Source organism: Centroberyx gerrardi, chromosome 1 (genome assembly GCF_048128805.1).
Source record: "Centroberyx gerrardi isolate f3 chromosome 1, fCenGer3.hap1.cur.20231027, whole genome shotgun sequence".
NCBI lineage: Eukaryota > Metazoa > Chordata > Actinopteri > Beryciformes > Berycidae > Centroberyx > Centroberyx gerrardi.
In genome coordinates this window covers 17,684,851-17,705,971 of record NC_135997.1, presented here as the reverse complement: position 1 = coordinate 17,705,971, position 21,121 = coordinate 17,684,851, and the positions used below count along the sequence as shown (strand labels likewise).

The window sequence follows — 21,121 nt, the reverse complement described above, 5'->3', positions numbered from 1 at the left end:
ATTATCTCATGTTTTTGATTGTGCGTAATCCAGTCCAGTTTTTCCAGCAAAAAAAAAACATCTTTGCCTTCTAGTTCTCTATTAACCCCATTTATAAACTAAGCCGCTTTGACCAGAGGGGAAGTGCAGTCCAAATTAAGTAACGGGATAATAATGTGGTCAACATTTTTCTTTAACTCTCTTTCCCTGATTGGCTCGTGAAGGGTAAACCCAACATTCCGCAGCGGCTCGCTCCAGCGGCTTGTCCATTGCCAATAAAGGAGGACTCAATGTAGCATTTCTCTCACCTGTAGCCGCTCAAAACGCATTTGAGAAGCTGAGAACTCACTCTGCCTTTAAGACTTCGCGAACGTGACGATTGACTGTAAACTGCGCCTCGGATTGGGATTAGTCGAAAATGTTTGCGTCAGCTGCTATTGTCATCACGGTGCTGTGTGTGTGTCCGATCCACCCTGCGTTTGGACAGGTGAGTGAGTGTGCAAGACAGTATTATAATGAGCCAGAGTAATTACAGTACACAAAAGATCCAAGGTACAATATCTTGATCCAATGTGGAGAAGAAGACTATTCTTAACATTATACAGTAAAAAATGATATGCTAAAGATCTGTAAAAACAGTGAAACACACTATAGTTGAAGTGTTTATCAATGAAACACAAGCATGAAACTTTGAAACGCTTAGACAAAAGGCCCCAAAACATTTATGTAGATTGTTATTATTATGATCATTATTATTAGGCCTATTATTATTATTATCATCATTAGGAGTAGGAGTAGGAGTATAGCTATTATTGTTGTTGTTATTAGGCTATTATTGGTATTGCTAATTTAATTGATTACATTATTCCTCGTAATAATCTCCTGTGAATGGACAGCAGAGGAGTATCACATCAGCATGCAGAGAACAGATTAGAGAATAGATTGGAGTTACTTGAAAGCCGCTGTCAGAGAGCTGCACAGCTTGAAGGCCAAAAGGTTCTTAAATCTAAATGATCTTTCTTTCTTTGCTCAAGCAGGCAGCAGATCTTGCTGTGCAGTTATTGTCTTGGCATCACAGACAAAATTTGACAGAGCTAATCTTGAGTCACCCACAATTTGCACGCAAGCTTCAGGAACAAGACCCCCGAGGCTCTGGCCTATGAATAGACTCAATATGTCTATCCTGTCTTTCACCACCAAACTGCTAAACATTTCCAAAATGCTCACGGCCAGAGATCTCTGCAGAGTGTAGTGGCTCTGAGCTTGTGCCAGTAGAGCAAAAGAGAGAGGGGGTGAGGTGGGGGCAAGTGTGTGTGTGTGTGTGTGTGTGTGTGTGTGTGTGTGTGTGTGTGTGTGTGGAGAAGGGGGGTCTTGTTTGTGTGTGTGTTGATGAGAAAGGGTGAGCGTGTTTATGTATATATTATGTGTGTGTGTGTGTGTTTGTGTGTGTGTATGAGTGTGAATGATTGAATTAGTGAGTGTGTGAGAGAAAGACAGACAGCCTTATTGTTGCATCTTCTGCATGTTCTACATGTATGTTATAACGTGTTTAATGATTTGACCAGCTAAAGAACATTGTTTAGCCACAACGTACATTGTGATCTTCAGCTCCGGTATTGCACACCTAAGATAACGTCATCCAGTTTACATGAAGCCACGTGAATTGCAGCACAGGCAGAAAGAGGCCTTTGACACTGCACTATAAACATCACCTCCCCTCTGCCTGACTGAAGTCTGTCCAACCCCCAGCTCTGTCCAAATCAAAAAGGTGTTTTCAACAAATATTGACTTTTCTTACATAACTCTTGCTGGATGAAAACACTAATTGGTTGTCTGAAAACATGCATGAGAGGACGGGGGGAGAAGGCAGAGAACGAAGTTGTTGAATGAAGGAGAGTAATGAGGGAGGAAACGTCGATGGAAAACAAGTTACTGCCACTCCCTGGCCCGTTCAACCAATAGGAAGGCAGGTTGTCGTAATACAGGTGATGTTTACCCTGAGGGCGTCGATGCCCCACTGACTGACCCCAAACCCTCCATCCACCGCCCCATCAAAGAGCAAGTGATAGCCCGTAATGTGAGTTAAATAGGTATAGCTCGTTTCATCCCCTCTCCTAAAGTGACACATCACAGTTACATAACATTATGTAATGAAGATTTTCTAAACCTCCCCGCAGGGTCCCCATTCCTTTCAATCAAAAGAACCCACTGACGCTTAAAGCCACATCTCAAGAATAGTAAACCAGTTCATTTCTGTGAGAGCATTTCTGTCTTCACAACAGACTTATCAGGTTTTTTAGAGAGGGAGAGGTCCATGTGTGCAACTTGGTCTAAGTCTAGACAAGGTTCTACTGTAAGGAGTGTAGCTGTGCCGATGGCTGCTGCGACTGCTACTTACTGTGGCCAAACACACTGTGATCTTACAGCATTTGGTTCCCCACATAACAGAGGAGAGCCACTGTACTGCACAGGCCTCCAAATACATTAATTTCATTTGTTTGCATATAGTAAAACTTATTCTCTCTTTCAAGTATAGGTCAGGTGCCCTAGCAGGAGTTTGTCAATGTGCAATGAGTTCACAAAATGATCTTCAAATCCACTGCATACAGCAAGCTGTTGCGATGCAGGTGTGCTCTCAACCATATTTCTGTTTTCTTCTATGTGCTCTTAATTAAACCAGCTGTGCACACTGACCACATTCAGTAGCTATAGGAGATTTTACAGAGTTATTAAAGCGACTTTGGCATGAATCCATAGTCACCAGTGGTCGTCAGGATTTTTTTCCAGACTGGCAAAATTCTTGAAAATTGTGATCATGGACACAGAAAAATATATTATTTCAAAGCTGGCCAGGCCTGAATCCCCAAAATGTCCTTCTGCACATTGGGTCTAAGAGCTACCTAGACTTTGGTGACACAAAACTGAATGATCCCCAAAATAATTGTACCATGCAACAAACTCAAACCCGAGCAAGTAAAGTAATTGCAAGTAACGCAAGTAAATGAGAAACTCAGTTCACCTCAACCCAAGTCCTGCTCATCAAGTCTCATTGGATTTGTGCATGGGAATGTGAAGCTGTATTTAGAAGTATGATTTCTAGACTTAACGTTTTCCAAATGAATGTAATGACATGGATACTCAGGGAAACTGAGTTTTGGCAATTTACTGTTCATAAACTCATATGTGTGCTACAAAATGATGTTCCCCCAAAGTGAAATATCACTTCAAAAACGTCTCTATATATAACTATATTATCTTGAAGGGGAATACAGCTGAATTTCAGTATATTTTTCCTATGCCCTAGAGCAGCTCACTTTGGATTCGTGTGAACATTCACGACTTTACATTATGCTTAAAATGGAAGACGCCACACCCGAGGCTGTGATGCCACACTGACAGCTCCATTTAAACTGAACTGGAAAAATTTGCCTATGCGAGCACCCAAGGAGATTTTCTTGGTGTCTAGGTGCAATTTCTGGTTCTGAACACTATTACACTACTATAAAATGAAAATCATTTGGGTGTAAAAGCTTTAGCATCCTTTGAGTCCTGAAAGTTAGTTTTCCATTTATTATAACTGGAGCAACTCCAGGTTGTACATCCTGGTGACATCACTGGCTCTTGGTTCTGTGGTTTCTAGCTTTGGGAGAGAGTTTTCCATGTTGACAAATATTTATTTGATTAACATGGACCAGAAGAGTAGCTTATGTGAATTCATGAATTCAACAGCATTCCCTTTTAAGAAAACTCCATAAGAAGTTTTAAGACAGAATAAAAGTGATCACTGTGGCTTTAACATGCAAATAGTAACTGCACTGCCATGCTCTTCAGGCCTTTAACATCAAACACTGTTATGTTATCATTGTTTTGTGCAAAGAATTTCCCATAATGTTTCTGTTTGTCTTCAGGAAATATTGTTTATGCTTTTTCTTTTGATACATAAGTCATGTCCAACTCATGGAAAAAGTATTTAGGATATGAAGCTATGTATGCTAATTTTATTTGCAACTTTGTAGACTGTCATTGTTAACTTGATATACTGAAATGTAGATTATTGTGATCTTTCCAGGAAATTACAAAATTTCTTGTGAGCAAGTTATTCTGGAATACCTATTATGAAACGATCTCCCTGTGTCTTGTGCTGCAGGACTGTCCTGGTCGACAGGAACTGCAGAGCTCTCTGAAGCAGGTCCAGAAGCTTCTCTCTGCTCATGAAGCCTCCTACCTGCAGAGTCTACGCACCCTGAAGAAGAAGATCAACCTGCTGCAGGGCACAGCGAAGCAGACTGCAAGAGTCAACAACAGTGAGCAAAAAAAGAAAGACAGAAAGACTGATCAGCAGTACTAAAACATTTGCGATTCCGCTTTTTCGTTTATCACCCTCTACATTCCCAACAGGCACCTGCCCAAAACTGGAAGCACCCGTCAACGGCAGGAAGTTGGGCAGAGCGCAGACGGTGGGCCATGAGGTTCACTTTCTGTGTGATGCTGGTTATGAACTGGTGGGCTCAGAGAGCAGAGTGTGTCAGGAGAGCCTGAGCTGGAGCGGACAGCAGCCCACCTGTCGAGGTGCGAGTCCTGCCTGTACGGCTTCCTGGCCCTGCTACTCTGATGGTCACTTCCAGCAGGGCCATTCATGAACTGAATTCAACTCAATTCAATTCCTGGAGTTGGAATTGAAATTGGAATGTCATCCAGCTCTAAGGAAACAGAATTGGAATTGAATTGGAATGGCAGGAAACAGAACTGAATTCCATTAAATTTCATGAAATTCCACTTTCAAGAGAGGCTGTCTTGACTTACTAAACATTATAAATCACACATTGTGGATAAAATAATAGATAGCTAAACAAATCAAACACATTCAATCATAATGTATGTATTATGATTACATGTTATGCATCAAATACCACCTGAAAGGTTCCTTTAACATTTTATGATATTCAGTATTGATAATATATAAGACTATGTGTTAATCTCAGATATGTGGTAAGAAAAAACATGGAATTCAACTTGCTGAAATTCCAATTCAATTCCAATTCTTTTTCCTGTAGGTTTTTTCAAATTCCAATTCCTATTTCCTCAGCTGAATTGGAATGGATGACTTCATTCATGAATTGACCCCAACCCTGACTTCCACTCCCACTCCTTCCTCCTCCTCCTCCTCCTCCTCCCATGCTTCCCTCCCCTCTCCTCTTCTTCACCCTGGCCGTCACTCATCCCTTTATCTAACCCGCTGATCTCCCATACGACCCTGTCATCATCCTCTTTGTGCCTCCCTCCTCTCCCTCTCTCCATCGCCTCCCCTCTCTTTTTGTACATCATGCATATTACTAACGTTTTTTTTTGTTTCTCTGTGTAGATAAGATACATTTCATATGCGACCCACGATCATATTTCCTTTTTTGATGTACTTTCTTGGTCGCCCAGAGAGCTTGAATTGAATGCAGTGACATGTGATATTGCAGCCCGGGTCTCCTCCTCTGACAGCTCGCCAACTTCCAGATAACGCTTCAAAGGCTGTTTGATAGAGAAAGGGCAACCCCTCCACTTTGGCTACACCTAACATTAACTCATTTGCTCTCTCTCTCTCTCTCTCTCTCTCTCTCTCTCTCTCTCTCTCTCTCTCTCTCTCTCTCTCTCTCTCATTCACTCTTATACACTCTTATACACACACACACACTGTGATGTCATGCTCTCTCTCTAACCCAAGAGCATCAAAGCTCTTGGGTTACATGTGTCCTTGTGTCTGTGGCGTTCCCTTGTATAACCCTCCACTCTGTGTTTCCCCTCAGACAGTAACGAGTGTGCGTCGTCCCCGTGCCTCAACGGTGGGACGTGTGTGGATGAGGTGAACCAGTTCTCTTGCATCTGTGCCAAAGGCTGGGCTGGAGCTACCTGCCAGAGCCCCCTGCCAACATGTAGGTACAACACACCACACACCCAGACCACACACACCTGATGGAAATGTAGTTTTAGTTCATGACACTTGGGGCTGGGCGATATGGTTGAAATCAATATTACGATAATCAGGATTTTTTTCAATATCACATATGTAAATCACGTTAAATAATCTAATTAATGCTCATCCCATTGAATGAAATGGTAATGTTAGGTCTGATATGTCAAACAAAACTGACATTTTCAAATAATATTCCCAACATACCTCATTTTGTCAGAGATTTTAAATAAAAATTGCTTGTTATAATCAGTTTAGACAGCAGAATTGTGTGTCACAATATCCCAAAATCACTGTATCATCACAATATGATTCCACTGAAAGACGATAAACGATAATATTGAATTATCGCCCAGCCCTAATGATACTACTGCAGGTCGCATATAGGCAACCACCAATAACACTTCACACACTGGCCCAAATGTTGTTGTGATATTAGATCAAATATGTATTTTAATGATGAGAGAGCACTTCTCCGCCAACCAGATTTTTCTGTAGTGTAGTACTCCAAAACTCTCTGTTTACTACTAAATGAGATAATCGTGGCCAGTTGTATAGCTTGCCAATAAAAGCCAGTGCTAAATACCACAGAGTTTTATTGAATTCAAGCCTGAAGTCAGTCCAAGTCGGTGCTGGTTGAGAGGCAGCGGCCTGATGGCGGAGTTAACGTACACACAGAGACAGTGGACCAGTGGAGCCCAGTTTGTTTTGTTTTTCTCTATTTATTTTAATTTCTCCACGCTAACATACAATATGGTACTGTAGGTGAGAGTTACACATGGTGTGATGTGGATTTTAAATAGCTAAAGTAGCTTGACCAAGACAGATCTGTTTCTCGGCAGTCAGCCCGAACACTGGCCGGTCTGTGTGGGCTTTGTTTATCCTCTCTGACAGCCTACAGTTCATCATGCTACAAGCACATACACACACACACACACACACACACACACACACACACACAGATGCAAAGCACACATAAAATGTATCAACCTATATGAACAGTCCCATTCCAAAATGAGAAACCCACCAAATGTGGCAATGTGTCATGAATATAAAGCTCATTATGGGTTACTATTGAAGTTATGATTAATCTTACATACTTGGTAACATTTTAATAACATTTCGGATGATGTAATCAGTTGTCCTTTTGCAATATTTAGTACTGAACAGGTACTTAGGTTACATATATTTTCCAAAACAGATATATAGGGTGTTGAAAAGAAACCCATATGTTTTATATGAGTTATTATACCTGTAATGTTCCAAATCTTGCATGCACGCACACACACACACACACACACACACACACACACACCAAAACTATTCTCCATTCCACTCTCTTTTCCCTGTCTTGGTGTATATTCACTCTATTGATTGGCATAATCCAAGTAATACATTGATACAACTAAAATGTATTGTCATTCTCTTTTATTGACAAAATGCATGCAGTTACATTCTCTAAAATCCTTTGATCATATTTAAAGAAAACCAAAAAATATTTGGCTAGTGAAAATTCCGAGTGGCCGGTAACTGAAATCCACAAGTCACACTGGCCAGAGAGCCAAAAAGTTCATTTCACAGCCTGTGCATCACCGTTCCTTACTCGTTCTGTCTTCCCTCCTCCCCATTCAGTCTTTGTCACCATGACAAACACCTCTGCCGCCGCCTCCCCAGTTGCCGCTGCTGCTACATTGCCAGCTGCCACCACCGGACCTTTTGTCCGTCCGTCACGCTGCACACAGGTGCAGGGAACCACCCACTGCACCTGTGAGCCAGGATACACCATCTCAGGCCGGGACAGCAACACCTGCACTGGTACGACTAATACTAGTGATGAAACCAAACCCCAAATACACATTGATGCACGCCCGTATTTTGAGGTTCCATATAGGATGTTAAGTGCGTATGTGTGTGCGTGTGCATTGTGTATTTCAGATATTGATGAATGTGAGCTGTTCCATAACGGACAGGCTGGGAGACTATGCTTACACTCCTGCGTTAACACCCCTGGAGGCTACCGCTGTACCTGTCCCGCTGGATACAACGTGACCCGCGATGGCCGCAGCTGTAAAGGTCAGCTTACTGTCTTCTTTTGTTTTGTTTTGCTTTTCTTGTTCTTCAAAGAATTTCACTTTTCTAACCCTTTCAAAAATATTGTTGACATTCAATATTCCACAAGACAGCTTCAGTAATTCAAAATGTCCCAGACAAAACTCCACAAGACAAGACAACAACACATCCACACCCCAGCGCAACATTCAACACCATGCAGCGGGAGCTACAGCTTGGTCTTTCTGGTCGCTTCTCTCGCTGCCTGGGCAAGCTGTCCTTTCCTATTTCTCAATAGAATTGTTCCATTTTTCACAGGACAGATATACCAAATTTAATATAGGGATTTAAGCATTATAAAATAAAGCTGTATAAGTATTCAATACTGACTTTTTATGTGCTCCAAATCTTGGAGAAGAAAATCATGCCCTGATGTCAGGCATGCAGTACCTTTGTTTCCGTTATCAACCTACAAAATCCCTCACCAAAGAATGGTTAGATAATGCTTCACAGTGTTCATTAACCTTCTTTGCCACTCTCTACTTTCTGGTTTTTGGCTCCCTTTCAGGTTTTCCCACCTTTGCTCAAATTGAAAATGATCAGGTCTCTAGCAATGTGTATTTCATGCATTTATCATATTCTTTTATATCAGGGAAAATTTTTCTTTTTTTTTTCATTTTTGGCTTTACAAGTGCTTCTTTACTTTAAGTAATTTATCTAATTTAAAGAGCAAACCAGCAGATATTAAGGAGGGGAAGGTTATGGAGAAGAGGATTGGATAGCTACCTAATGTGGGAGTAAAATCCACCTCATGTTAGATATTTCTGGAGGTATTTCTGCAACTAAAGAGGAGTTGGCTGTGTTGCAGGCTGCACTCTGCAAATGCCTTGATGTTGTTTTGAAGATGTAGTTCAGTCAAAGGTGTAGTTTATAAAACCAGCCAACCAGAATTGATAGTCAACAGTGTGGTAGCCCCTTGGCACTGTGGTGATTTCATGTACTGTATGATGATGATATGGCTCTTACAGTGACACTGTCTACCCTGCCAAATAAGTTCATTACCTATTAAAGAGCAAGGTAACCACCGATAAACACCTCTGATCAGCTGGAACTTGCACATTTCATTCACTGAGCATTGGGAGCAGGGAAGCACCCTAACTTAGCACTAGCCTGACCATGTTGCACTGTGAAGCTGGTGGCCACCCAGCTGTAGCCGACCATAGTGTATTATTGACCTTTAAACAAAAAACAGACCAACAAAGCAAAAAGAGCCATCTTGAGAGGAACAAGCTCTGCTCATTTAGTGTAACTTTAAACATTAAATGAGAAACCTTTTTTGGGGGGCTTCTCATACAATTCTGAAATTTTAAAGTGGAATGAACTATTCCTAATTAAATTTCTTCAAAATCCAAAATGGCTCTAACAATTTCAGTTCACCACAAAAACTAAGAGGGTATAACTTTGTTTAATTGTCATATACATTATCCCAATTTTTTTTTCTCTTTTCTCCTTAAAATGTAAGTCTTTCTTTCTTTTCCTGTCTCACAGACATTGATGAGTGTGCCAACAGACAGAACAACTGCACCAGGGACCAGATGTGCATTAACACATACGGTGGTTTCCAGTGTGTCCGTATCGACTGTCCCCGAATCCGTAATGCTACCTATGTCAAGACGTCCCCTATGTGAGTGTTATCCTTAATAATTGTCTCCATCCTAGAATCATCATTAAAAAAATGAGTGATTTTTGGGGGATGTAAGACTGATAAGTGAGGATGAAGTCTAAGATCAAATAGAAGCTCCTCCAGTACGACCCAGTTGCAAGGGAAATGAAGGGAATTTTCTATAGACTGAAAATAAACGTGTCCATAGATTGAACATGAACTTATTAGCATTTCTTAAGTACACACTTGGGCAAGTGAACCCGACTCTTTCAGCTAGTCTTCCCCACTCTTCACATGTCCCTCTTTCTTCCAGGCGGTGTGAACGCAACCCCTGCCCCGTGGACAACAAGGCGTGCTCTCAGGCCCCGAACTCCTTCTCCTACCACTACCTGTCTGTGGTGTCCAACCTGTCAGCCCCTCGTGTTATGTTCCGCGTGTCGGCAATGCGCCCAATGGGTGACACGCTCCGCTTCTCCCTGCTGGGGGGGAAGCAGGCTCGGCGCCACTTCACAGTGCAGCGTTCAGACCGGCAGACGGGTCAGCTGATGCTGGTGAGCCCGGTGCAGGGTCCTGTCACGCTGGAGGCAGAGGTGGAGATGAGCGAGCTGGAGAGACGCGTCCAGCTGGGGAGGTACATCACCAAGGTCACCATGTTCGTTTCCCAATACGACTTCTAGAAAGAAAGAGAGGAGGAAAGAGGGATGGAAGTGGAGACACGCTTAGGGTTCATTGGCTAAAGAGCGCATGGACCATAAACAACTGGCTTGGATTTAGCTGTGGGCTCTATACTTGGTCATGGATGTGTAATAATCTGATGTAGAGTGGTGACCATGTTAGAAGTCTTGCATCATGGGTCTCTTCTACATTAATACTGCAGGAGCTGCTGCAGCCTATATCCACTCTCAAAAGTGTAGTAAAGTAGACCTGAATAGGCATATTGTCTCTCAAAGGATGACGGATCAACAGCTGCATGCAATAAATGCATTAGAAGATGGGTTCTTCAGTGGCTGTATCTGTAAGGAGTTACACAAAGGTGAATTGAGGGAAATGTCTCAGCTGACTTAAGTATGAGAACAGGGGTTTTGTATGGATTAACTATCACAGGTTTATGGCACAAAGAAATTAGAGATAGGGGCAGGATGGATGAGAAGTGAGCAACATGAGGCAACAGGCACTAATCCAGCATTTGACTGCAGGATAATTGGATGAGGCTGAACCAGACTAAGAGGTTGGCAGTCCACACTGAAACAGAGTGCCGTTTCCGTAAATGTTAACAGCCCTGCCATCAGTTGACGTGTAAGTGATGTATACTGTATATGTGATCTTGATATGTGAAGATTTTCTAATCCTCTTTTACGATCATGTTTTTATTTATATTCTGTTTTTAATATAACCCTGTAATCTGCTTGCTTCTCATACAAACATCATTAAAACATCATGAAAAACATAAAAAAGTGAAGTCTTTTATTTTCACATGTATAGAATAATGAAAAAGAAATGCCTAGATACTGTATGAATGTGTCGAATTTGCTCCGCTCTGTCGCTGGTGAAACATACTGTAAGAGCAGTCTGGTGTATGAGAGTAGTGGTTGTTTGGGAAACACTTCAGCTCCAGCAGCACAGAGCGGTGCTGTTCAGCAGACAGACAGCCAAAGACACGCTGCTCAAAGAGCTACTATGTCCTTACAGTGCATGAATGACGTTGACTTTTAAATACACAAAAACAAGTACACACGTGAAAATGCACGTTACACAAGTGTGATGACTTGGAGTGGCTTGACTTTTTCCTCTATGAGGAGGTGCGCGTTTGTGGCTGGAAAAAAATGTTGAGCGGGTTTTGGAGAAGCCTGACGAAATGTGTCACCTCTGTGCTGCGCTGGCCTCTAACTAACTGCTTCCTGGACTCAGTCAGCTTTCTGGACATGAAAACACTCACAAACACTCTGACTGAATGTGTTTTGCATAGCATTGATCCATGTGTATGTCTACTGGAGTGCTGTATGTGTGCATGTGTTTGCAGTCTTTGCATGAGGTGGTGTGTGTGTTTGCGCGCGCATGTTTGTTTGTGTGTATGTGTGTGTGGGGGGGGCAAATTGTCGCTGTCAGGTGAAAACCTTGTATCTCTAAAATATCAGCATTATAGGAACTAAGAAAAACAGCCTTCTTTTACCTTAATCACCATGCATTTTATTTTAGAGGATTTGGAAAATGTTTAATTCGCTCAAGGGTGGTAGAATTTCCTCAACCCATACAGGAGCATGGCATCCTTCAACTGAAGTTAAAACATAAAAATCACCAAGATTGAGTAGGTTTTCATATCAGTGAAATACAAGTACTTCTGTACAGGAGACAGGCAGGCGGCCTCCCTGGAGACAAAGCGGGCGACTTCAAGCCGCTCGCCTGTGGGTGAGAGAGAGGAGTCGCAGAGGGGGCTCAAACTCTCCAGGGATACCACAGAGGGGGAGGGGGGAGTGTGTTGGCCGCAGGATCCCAAAGTGAGATTGCACGCTGAGTGAAGAAAAAAAAGATGCATAGAGATAGGGAGGCAGACAGAGAGTGATGGCTGAATAGAGGAGCCTGAATAGCAGACGATTCACTCCAGCCGGTCAGTCACTGGCTGAGGGGTGCAGGCTGAATTAAAAGCCGCTGTCTCTATTGCCACTCTGGAATAGACCTCGCACTGTTCTTCACTCTATCTCTCCCTCTTCTGTCTCAATGAATGAGTATAAGAGTAAGCACACGGGGAGTTGAATGGCAGCCTGTCCTCTTGTCTGTCCCCCGGGGAGCCACAAAGCCCATGTGATGACGATTCAGTATCCAACACCCACACACATACACACACACACACACACATACACCCACACACACACACACACACACACACACACTACCCTCCTCGCACAGCACCCAATCCAGCGCCATCTCACCCACATAACCCTCCTCTCTTCATACAACTGAGCCTTATTCCTCAAACCTTTCTGTCTTTTCCCCCTGCATTTCTTGTACAGCCTGGTGCCTATTGTGCACCATATATAAATACATGCTGACTGGGCATGGGGATCTGATAAACATTTCCTGTGAGAGCACCTGGCCTGGAGTCTGGTGCTCTATGCCGCCCTTCGCTGTTCTCTGTTTTCCTCTCCACCTCTGCCTTATCATATTACATCCGCCTTCTCATCCTTCTATCTCCAGTCTTCCGTCTCCAGCACCCTCTTTCCCTGTGGCTCTCTCTCTCTCTCTCCAGCGTGGCTGAGTCACACCGTATAGATAAAGCCCACCTAATGAGTGCCGGCAGTGTGTAGGGAGACTGAAATCAATATCCTCAACTCAGTCTGGTTCTGCAGCAGTCATAAGAAACCACCCGGCTCTCTTTGAAGATGGGCCTGGCCATCATGGGTGCTTGTGAAAGGGAATACTGCATGGTCTGCTCTGAAGTTTAAAGGAACAAAGGAGAGTGTGGCCCATGTCTGCAGACTGGAGTCCGGAGTTAGCATGGCTCAGGGCTATTCAGTGTGGGCATGCAGGTGAGGGGGGGGGGGGGGGGGGGGGGGGTATGCATGGCAGTAGTGCCCAGTTGTTACAATTGGAGGTCTGTTTGAGGGATGGATGGTTAAGGGCAACAAAACCCTGCCTGTGACCATGCAGGTCTCACAGTACACAGCAGGTTAAACAGTCAGGTAATTAGATGTGAGGGCGTATGAGTGGAGGTTCAGACTGCACCTCATTTTCTCATCTCAGATTTAACATTGGATCCACTCCTGTACCAATAACACTCTGATGCTTTCCTTTCCTCTCTCCTCTCTCTGCTCTGTCTGTCTGTCTGTCTGTCTGTCTCCGTTTCAGTGCATCATCAGTTATCGTCTATTGTTTAGATCAATAAGCAAAATGTTTCTTTTAATTTCAGATGTGCGTGTGTGTGTATGTTTCTTGAATTTGTCATTGCCAAAGACAATCTGTGATCACTGATGTCCATCCTAAATCATGGTGTTACACTGCCCCCCACTGCCTGCAAAGAAGACATACTACTGTACACTCAGAGTCTATTATGGTAAATCCATAATCTGTGATTGCACTGTGGCGCCCTCTATTGAAACACTGTTACCCCACAATTGGCATTGCTTACATAGTGATCTATTGGATTTAAGATATTTTATCACTCTGGAATGTATTGTCTGTATGTGACATCCAAACATAACCTTTATCTTTAGTTTGAAGCTGTTAGAAGTTGGTGTACATTTGTAATGTATGCAAACACTGGAGTATATCAAACCTGCATTTTGAGCAATGGCTGGCTAATAAAGTGAAACTCTTCAACAACATAATGTGGATATGCCTAACATTTTTATGGCCAAATACATTTGCTGCTTGATCTTTAATCAAGAGCAATTACACAGTTTAAAATGTATAGAACCTACTGAAATATTAATGGTAATTGAAGTCAAAGCAAAGAACAAAAAAGACACAATTTCACTCATCACGTTGCTTTATGTTGAAGTTTGAACCAGATAGCTGAGCAAAAGATGTCAGTTAGTCTTACATGCCACCAGATGGCAGAAGCAGCTAATATTAGTGCAAGATTCTCCAATACTGGAACACAGTTTGCTCCCGCCCCTCCTAACTTTCTGCACAATAATGAAGCCATCATCTATGCTCCATCATTCAGTTTAAGTATATTGCACAGACTGATAAAAATGGTGATAGAAAAAAATAAAGATAAAAGAAGAGATGCAATCAATATTCTGTGGGTGATATTAAAGGGGGTTTATAAATCATGTCACCTCAACACAAATAACAACAAAAAATCTAAATGACAGACTAAGACAAATGATTTAGGAGATTCAGTTAACAGTTTCAAATGAAATACACCCAAACCACCAACATTTTTAGTTACATCTTTCCCTGAATGTAAAACCATATTGAATTTTCAGTATTAAGAACAGAGAAATGGGAAAAGCTATGTATTAGTAAATACATAGGTAAAGCAGATGCCACTCAAGACTCTCATTGAGCAATAGAGCAATAGAGCAATAGAGCAATAGAGTGCTGTCATAACTTGTGTTGGAGCTTCTCAGAATTATACTAGAATGTGAAATGAATTTTTTACTCTACTGAGAGCACCTATGTGAGTAAAATTGCATTCCATGTTCACCATGGAACATGGGAACAATGTTAAACTGATGGTGGATTGAATTAAACAAATTAGCTTTGATTTCACCTGTGGGCAACCTCTTACTCTCCCAACCTCGCACAATTTCTTCATTTAACAACAGGCTGTGAGTCCTCTTGGAAATACATTAGCCCAACTATGGCAAAGGGTTCACATGAAAACTCTCCTAGTGACCTTGACAAAATAGAACAAACCAAATATACTGAGAATTGTATATGAATATATGCATATACAATTCTCAGTATATTTACATGACATTACATGATAAAGGGCTAAATTTTAAGTAACTAAATCACAATTACAAAGGCAGCTACTTAGGTGAGTCATATTCAGTTGAATGCAGTTAGCAGTAGGCCAATGTGTCAGGTTTAAAAAGAGGACAATCACCACTTTAGTTTTCAAAGCAACATGAGGCAACGAGCAGTTTCAAAGAAGCCAAAGTCTGAATTGCAGGTGTATCAGTCAGAAAAACTGTGAAATTATTTAATGTGGTAAGAGGAGCAGTCTTGAAAATCTTAGCAACATGAAAAAACCACATCGGCAACGAGGAACAGCGGTCACAAGAGGAAGCTCACTGTAAGGGACAAATTGACACGTAACAGGAGAGTTGGTAAAAAGCAAAATTAACAGAATTAAATCAACACTTTGTTGAGGCTGTTTCTCAATAAAGTGTTGATTTAAAAACTGTGCACCGTGAGCTTCACAACACCGATGTACGTATATAGCAGGGCTGGCATTCAGAAACCACTTGTTGTGTCCAAGGCCAGCTCACAACAATGGTGCGGGCAGCCATTTTGTGGGAGTCATTAGGTCCGATTACTGAGGTCATTTAACAGCCGAGGGATATGAGGCCATCTTACAGGACAGGTGCACCCTATGGTGCAAACGCTGTTCCCCCATAATGTTCCTATATTCAAAGATGATAATGCCCCCATACACACTGGTAAACAAATTTGGAAAAAAAAAACGATGATGATGATTTTGATTTTCACCTCCTTCATCCTGCAAAAACCAAAAGGCTTTCCTTCTTGAAGAAAGGTCCAATATACCACTACACACAGTTCAGGACTGTTCTGAAGGCCCTACTCTTTATTTAGTACCTGATATTCATATATTGTTAGGTGTATCTGTTGTTTTGTCCACCTGTAGAACATTAAACTATTTCATTATTTGAGTTTCTGGGACGCCTATAGTTCCATACAGTTTAAAAGCCATTCTTGTAAATGAAAGCTATGTTAATAAATATGAATAAGTCTAATACTTACCCATAGGTGATCATGTCCTCCTCAAAGAATATCCAAAATGTATATTACTTGCCTTGAAATAACTCTCCACACTGTTAAGATAAATGGAGCTGTGGGGTGAACAAGACTTTGAACATGTTTTTGCATTTTAATTTTGTACATCAAGTAAACAATCAAACCAAGAACATGGAGCAAGTTGTTTTTTTGAGTTACAGGTCAACTATATGCTTGAGTTCAACAGCTTAAGTGATCATTTTGAAAAGTAGACAGAGCCACATTTTACATATAGGAGCCACACATATACTGTATATATTACAGTACTATAAATATATAATGACCAGTAAACCGGCAGTCAGCGTTTTGGAAGCCTTGTCGTCCTGTATCTCATTTGGAAAAATTCATCACGTTGCCTTGGTGACCAACTGGGGTTCTGAAAGTAACGCCGGTCCAAACTTTCCAGACTTTTAAATGTCCCAGTGTGTCTACTGATAGAGAGTGAAATGCGGACACAGAATCTATTTCTCGGTGTTCATGACCAGCTGGAGTTTGGCATGTCCCCTGTTTAATTGTCTCTCACTTTTTTTTCCTTTGCTTATTAGGCCATCACACTCGAACAGGTCACATCTGCCTTTGCTGTGCGGATAAAAAGATCTCTCCGTGATTACTCAGAAGGTGAAATAATAGATGTATCGCCCAATTACATTCCCACAGTTACACCATCTGTTTTTTTCCCACAGCGTTCTCTTCAAGGTAATTTTATCTTTTATATGGATGCTTCAAGTATCTAATAGGTCCAATGAACTGAGACTGATGAGAATGAGGCATTCATGTCTCTCTGATTATGTTACTGCTGTTGGTGTAAATTTGCCTATTTTTGATGGAAAAAAATAACTATACTTCCCATACTTGGGATCCAAAGTCACTGCCAACATTCAGGAATTTGTTTTCAGACTCAAACTTGATTAATTTGTATGTGCTTGGAGAAGCTATTTTAAAAGTGTGTCATATTTCTAATACATTGCTAACAACGGCAATGTGGATCTGATTAACACATTATCACATTTTCTATGATCTGGATCGTATTTTTAGGAAGCAATTTCACCTGTTTGCAATTATCAATAAGAAACCTTTGTTCCAACAAGATATATACGTTGACAAAGGCTGTGTAGAGTCAAGGTGCTTTCCGTCACGTCTTGGTGCAACTGTAACACTTCAAGGAGGAAATCAGTCCATTTTAATGGGTGCCAGCATGACTGCACTGTATGAAAGTGAGGTGTTATTACTGATCGATGCCTTCAATTCACTTCCAGCAGATCATATTCATCTATATTTATATTTTTGTGAACAAATGTCCTTTTAGAATAAATACCTGATCGCAGATGGATGTGAATGGACTACATCTTTTTTATGTTATTTTTTGTTTTTGATTCATTTTTCCCCGATTATTGTCTGTTCTCATATCACGGGGCATCACATCTCACAAACCTTGTTGTGCAAAAGTTCACAACAAACTACAGATCTTCCCATTTTTGCTGAAGGATCAAGTCAAGTGTGGGTGTCAAGGTGACTCAGTGACTGGAAATATATACAGTACATGCACCTCCTGCTATGTGAGTCTGATTAGATGTAGCCCAGACTATGATACTTATTTTAGCGTGAGATGCCTAGAGTACTGCAGGAACCCTGATCAGTAGGCTATTTTTACAGGTCTGGGTTTTCTCACCCTTTACACTCACAGCCTGGATCGCCAAGGTATGTCACTCAATCTCAGATCTATACTGTCCGCAATATGTGTGTCTTTGTGTCACAACAGGCCTCACCGCAGGTGGGAGCGACACTTTTACACACACAAGCCTAAAGTAACGGTATAAGGGCTATGACTTGATCCTTCAGCAAAAATGGGCAGATCAATAGTGTTGTGTGAACTTTTACAAAACCGTAATATTCTTCGGTTGCCAACAGTGTTTGTGAGACATGACGCCCTGTGATAAGAGAACAGACAGTAATCAGAAAAATTAATAAAAAATTAAAAAGTAACAGCATCAAGGACAGCATGCCATCAAAAAGGATCCAGTGCATTCACATCCATCGTCAATCAGGTATTTATTATAAAAAAAATCATATCAAATCAAAAACATAATTACAGATTATAGTGAATAGTGATGGAAAAGAATTGAAGGCGTCGATCAGTAATAACACCTCACTTTCATACAGTGCAGTCATGCTGGCACCCATTAAAATGGACTGATTTCCTCCTTGAAGTGTTACAGTTGCACCAAGACATGTGACGGAAAGCACCTTGACTGTACACAGCCTTTGTCAACGTATGTATCTTGTTGGAACAAAGGTTTCTTATTGATAATTGCAAACAGGTGGAATTGCCTCCTAAAAATACGATCCAGATCACAGAAAAAGTGTTTTAATCAGGATCCACATTGCCGTTGTTAGTAATGTATTAGAAATATGACTAACTTTTAGACTAGCTTCTCAAAGCACATTCAAGTGAACGGAGAGTTTGAAAACAAATTCCTGAATGTTGGCAGTGACTTTGGATCCCCAGTGCAGCTATTGTCAGTGAAAGCCTTTACACAAACATATGATGGTAAATTGGCTATATATTGCAAACGTTCTATTAGTGTATACTGTAATTACACAATTTTCAACATATAGCCTATGTAATCGTTGCCTTGTCATGAGATGGCAATGTATCTGAAAATGTAAACACCAAGAAAACTCGTAGCAACTGCCACCTTTAATGAAAATCCTACAGTCATTGTGCCACACAGTAGGATTAGGTTATGAATATTATTGCATTAGCTAATTACTACTATCAATATGTTGATGTTTAATAAATCGAACGTACAAGCTGAAACATTTTATATCAGAAGGGCTCCAACATGGTGGGATATCAGTCTACTCTGAAAAGAGAATTAGTTAAAACTTTCACTGACCGGTTTTCTAAAGACACAAAAATGCTTTAAATTCACACAAGTGAGAAGCATGCACAGCACATGACCAATACAGTTCAGGGTGTTGGTTTTGCAATGAGCTCATGATAACTAATCAGTAAGGAATACTGAGGAAGAGTAGCCTGTGTAGTCTTCCAATGATCAGTTTTGACTCAAGTGATGGAAGGGAAGGGAATAAAAAATAGGAAATAATTCTTGACAAGGTTCTAAGATCATGCTAACTTTTTAAAAGAGTGACATCAAATGGAAACAACCAACCTTAGCAGAGGGGCTAAGTTAATAACCACAGCTCTTACGGGTAAAATGGAGTTATGCCCTACTTTAATTAACAATAACCAGATATTTAATAAATAGTCAGCTGGACGGCCAGGTATCAGAAAGGGAATTGGAAGGATAGAGTCACATATGAAATGCAAAGGTTTTGAGCCGTGGAACAGAGAACAGTAACCTACGCATCAACACAAGTTACACAATGAAACTGAATACAACGTTCATCATCATATTTTGCAAAATATATACCTACACATTTGATACATAATATACCTATACATGGCCAGATGCACACTGCACTAAAACAACATACATTATGTTTACAGTTAAAGGTTGGGGTTAAGATTAAGGTTATGGTTAAGGTTAGGTTTTGGTTCAGGTTATGATAAAGGTTAGGCAACTAGAACAACATGGTTAAGGTTTGGGTAAGGTTTTGGTCATGGTTAAATAAGAAAAACTCATGTCATCAGAGTTGAAGACAAGTGTAGTGCACACACCCATCCACCACACTGACCTCCATGCCTTTGCTTTCTATTTCAACGTCAAACTACAACCTGTTTGAGTCGTGTGAGCTCTGCCTCGTGTTTCACTCGATTCATAGAATATCATACAGAATTACGGCACACCACTTTTCGTAAATATAACTACGAATACGAGAATACAGAAGTAGGACTGCCAACTGTTTCTTTAGGCTTTCTTCATTTTAATGAAAGCGTTGCCCAGCAACAGATCAAGTAATCAGACTGCGGTCAAGTAAAATAATGCAATATTTTTGAATTCTCAGCATGAGAAATAAGAGGTATGGAGTGAATGCACGTCTGAGAATTGGTAGCCCTGCACCAGAAGTGTCCTTCCTATCCATTATATTCTTTGGTAGAAACACCATTCCCAGGGAAGTAATGAATAACTGTGCTTTGTCACCATGGCAACCAAGGTCAGTTGTACACACACATGCATAGGTCTGAACTGCAAAGTGTGGCAGCGTTGATGGTACAGAGCAAAGACCATATAGTCACACTGTGGACAAATAGGAGGGACACTATAAACATAGCCTGATGCTGTCTATGAAGTCCTTTAATCCATGGACACCAAAAAAGAACTCAATAACAACAACTATGTTTTATGTACAAAAAATTGTGTTGTCAAAAGCCTCAAAAAAGTGAAATTCAATTGATCACCACAAAAGCTAACATCAGTGAGTTCTCCATCAAAGTGTTTAGTGCAAAGTTTTGAAGTCCTGCAAACGTCAGCTGTTAGGTTTGACAGTCATACACAAGCCAATCTCTGAGCTGGTTTCTCTCCACTGACAATTTCTCTACAATTGATCAATATACTATGTATTGTATAGTCCAATAGGGACCAATTGAACTTCATGTGCTGGTTCTATTGATGTGAACCTCAGCGTCTCCATGCTGCCGAGGGAAGGCTGCCTCTCACTAACGAACCACTCAGAAAAATACTGGCTGTTATACACTAATGCAGGTTGCCACGGAAACCACTCTACCAAACAAAGGGGAAGGGGAGAGGGAGAGAGGGTAGGGAAACAGGAAAGGGAGATAGTTCCCTAAATTAGATTAGATGTTATGCTCTTATTTTTACCTCTGTTAAAGTAAAGTGCAGCGAGGGATCCGTGTGTGTGTGTGTGTGTGTGTGTGTGTGTGTGTGTGTGTGTGTGTGTGTGTGTGTAGGTGTGTGTGTGTGTGTGTGTGTGTGTGTGTGTTTTAGAGAAAGAGACAACGAGCAGGAGAGAGAGAGAGAGAGAGAGAGAGAGAGAGAAAGAGAGAGAGAGAGAGAGGTGTTTGTAGGGATGTTCTGTGGCTA

General features: G+C 41.2%; 1 protein-coding gene across 1 annotated transcript; it reads left to right on the top strand.

Annotated features, from left to right (window-relative positions):
• The first annotated feature begins 338 nt into the window (after positions 1–338).
• LOC139918567 (fibulin-7-like) lies at positions 339–11,080 on the top strand. The gene is made up of 8 exons (XM_071907984.2): positions 339–466; positions 4,127–4,283; positions 4,378–4,548; positions 5,775–5,900; positions 7,571–7,753; positions 7,874–8,011; positions 9,536–9,671; positions 9,964–11,080. The coding sequence occupies exons 1-8, from the start codon at positions 398–400 to the stop codon at positions 10,325–10,327; spliced, it is 1,344 nt and encodes a 447-aa protein (XP_071764085.2). The 5' UTR covers positions 339–397; the 3' UTR covers positions 10,328–11,080.
• The last annotated feature ends 10,041 nt before the right edge of the window (positions 11,081–21,121 follow it).

Excerpts from the sequence above, each read along its gene's own strand:
- LOC139918567 (XM_071907984.2), top strand. The coding sequence starts at position 398 with ATGTTTGCGTCAGCTGCTATTGTCATCACGGTGCTGTGTGTGTGTCCG. Across the intron at positions 4,549-5,774 it reads ACAGCAGCCCACCTGTCGAG|ACAGTAACGAGTGTGCGTCG; the intron begins GTGCGAGTCCTG and ends GTTTCCCCTCAG. Across the intron at positions 5,901-7,570 it reads CCAGAGCCCCCTGCCAACAT|TCTTTGTCACCATGACAAAC; the intron begins GTAGGTACAACA and ends CTCCCCATTCAG.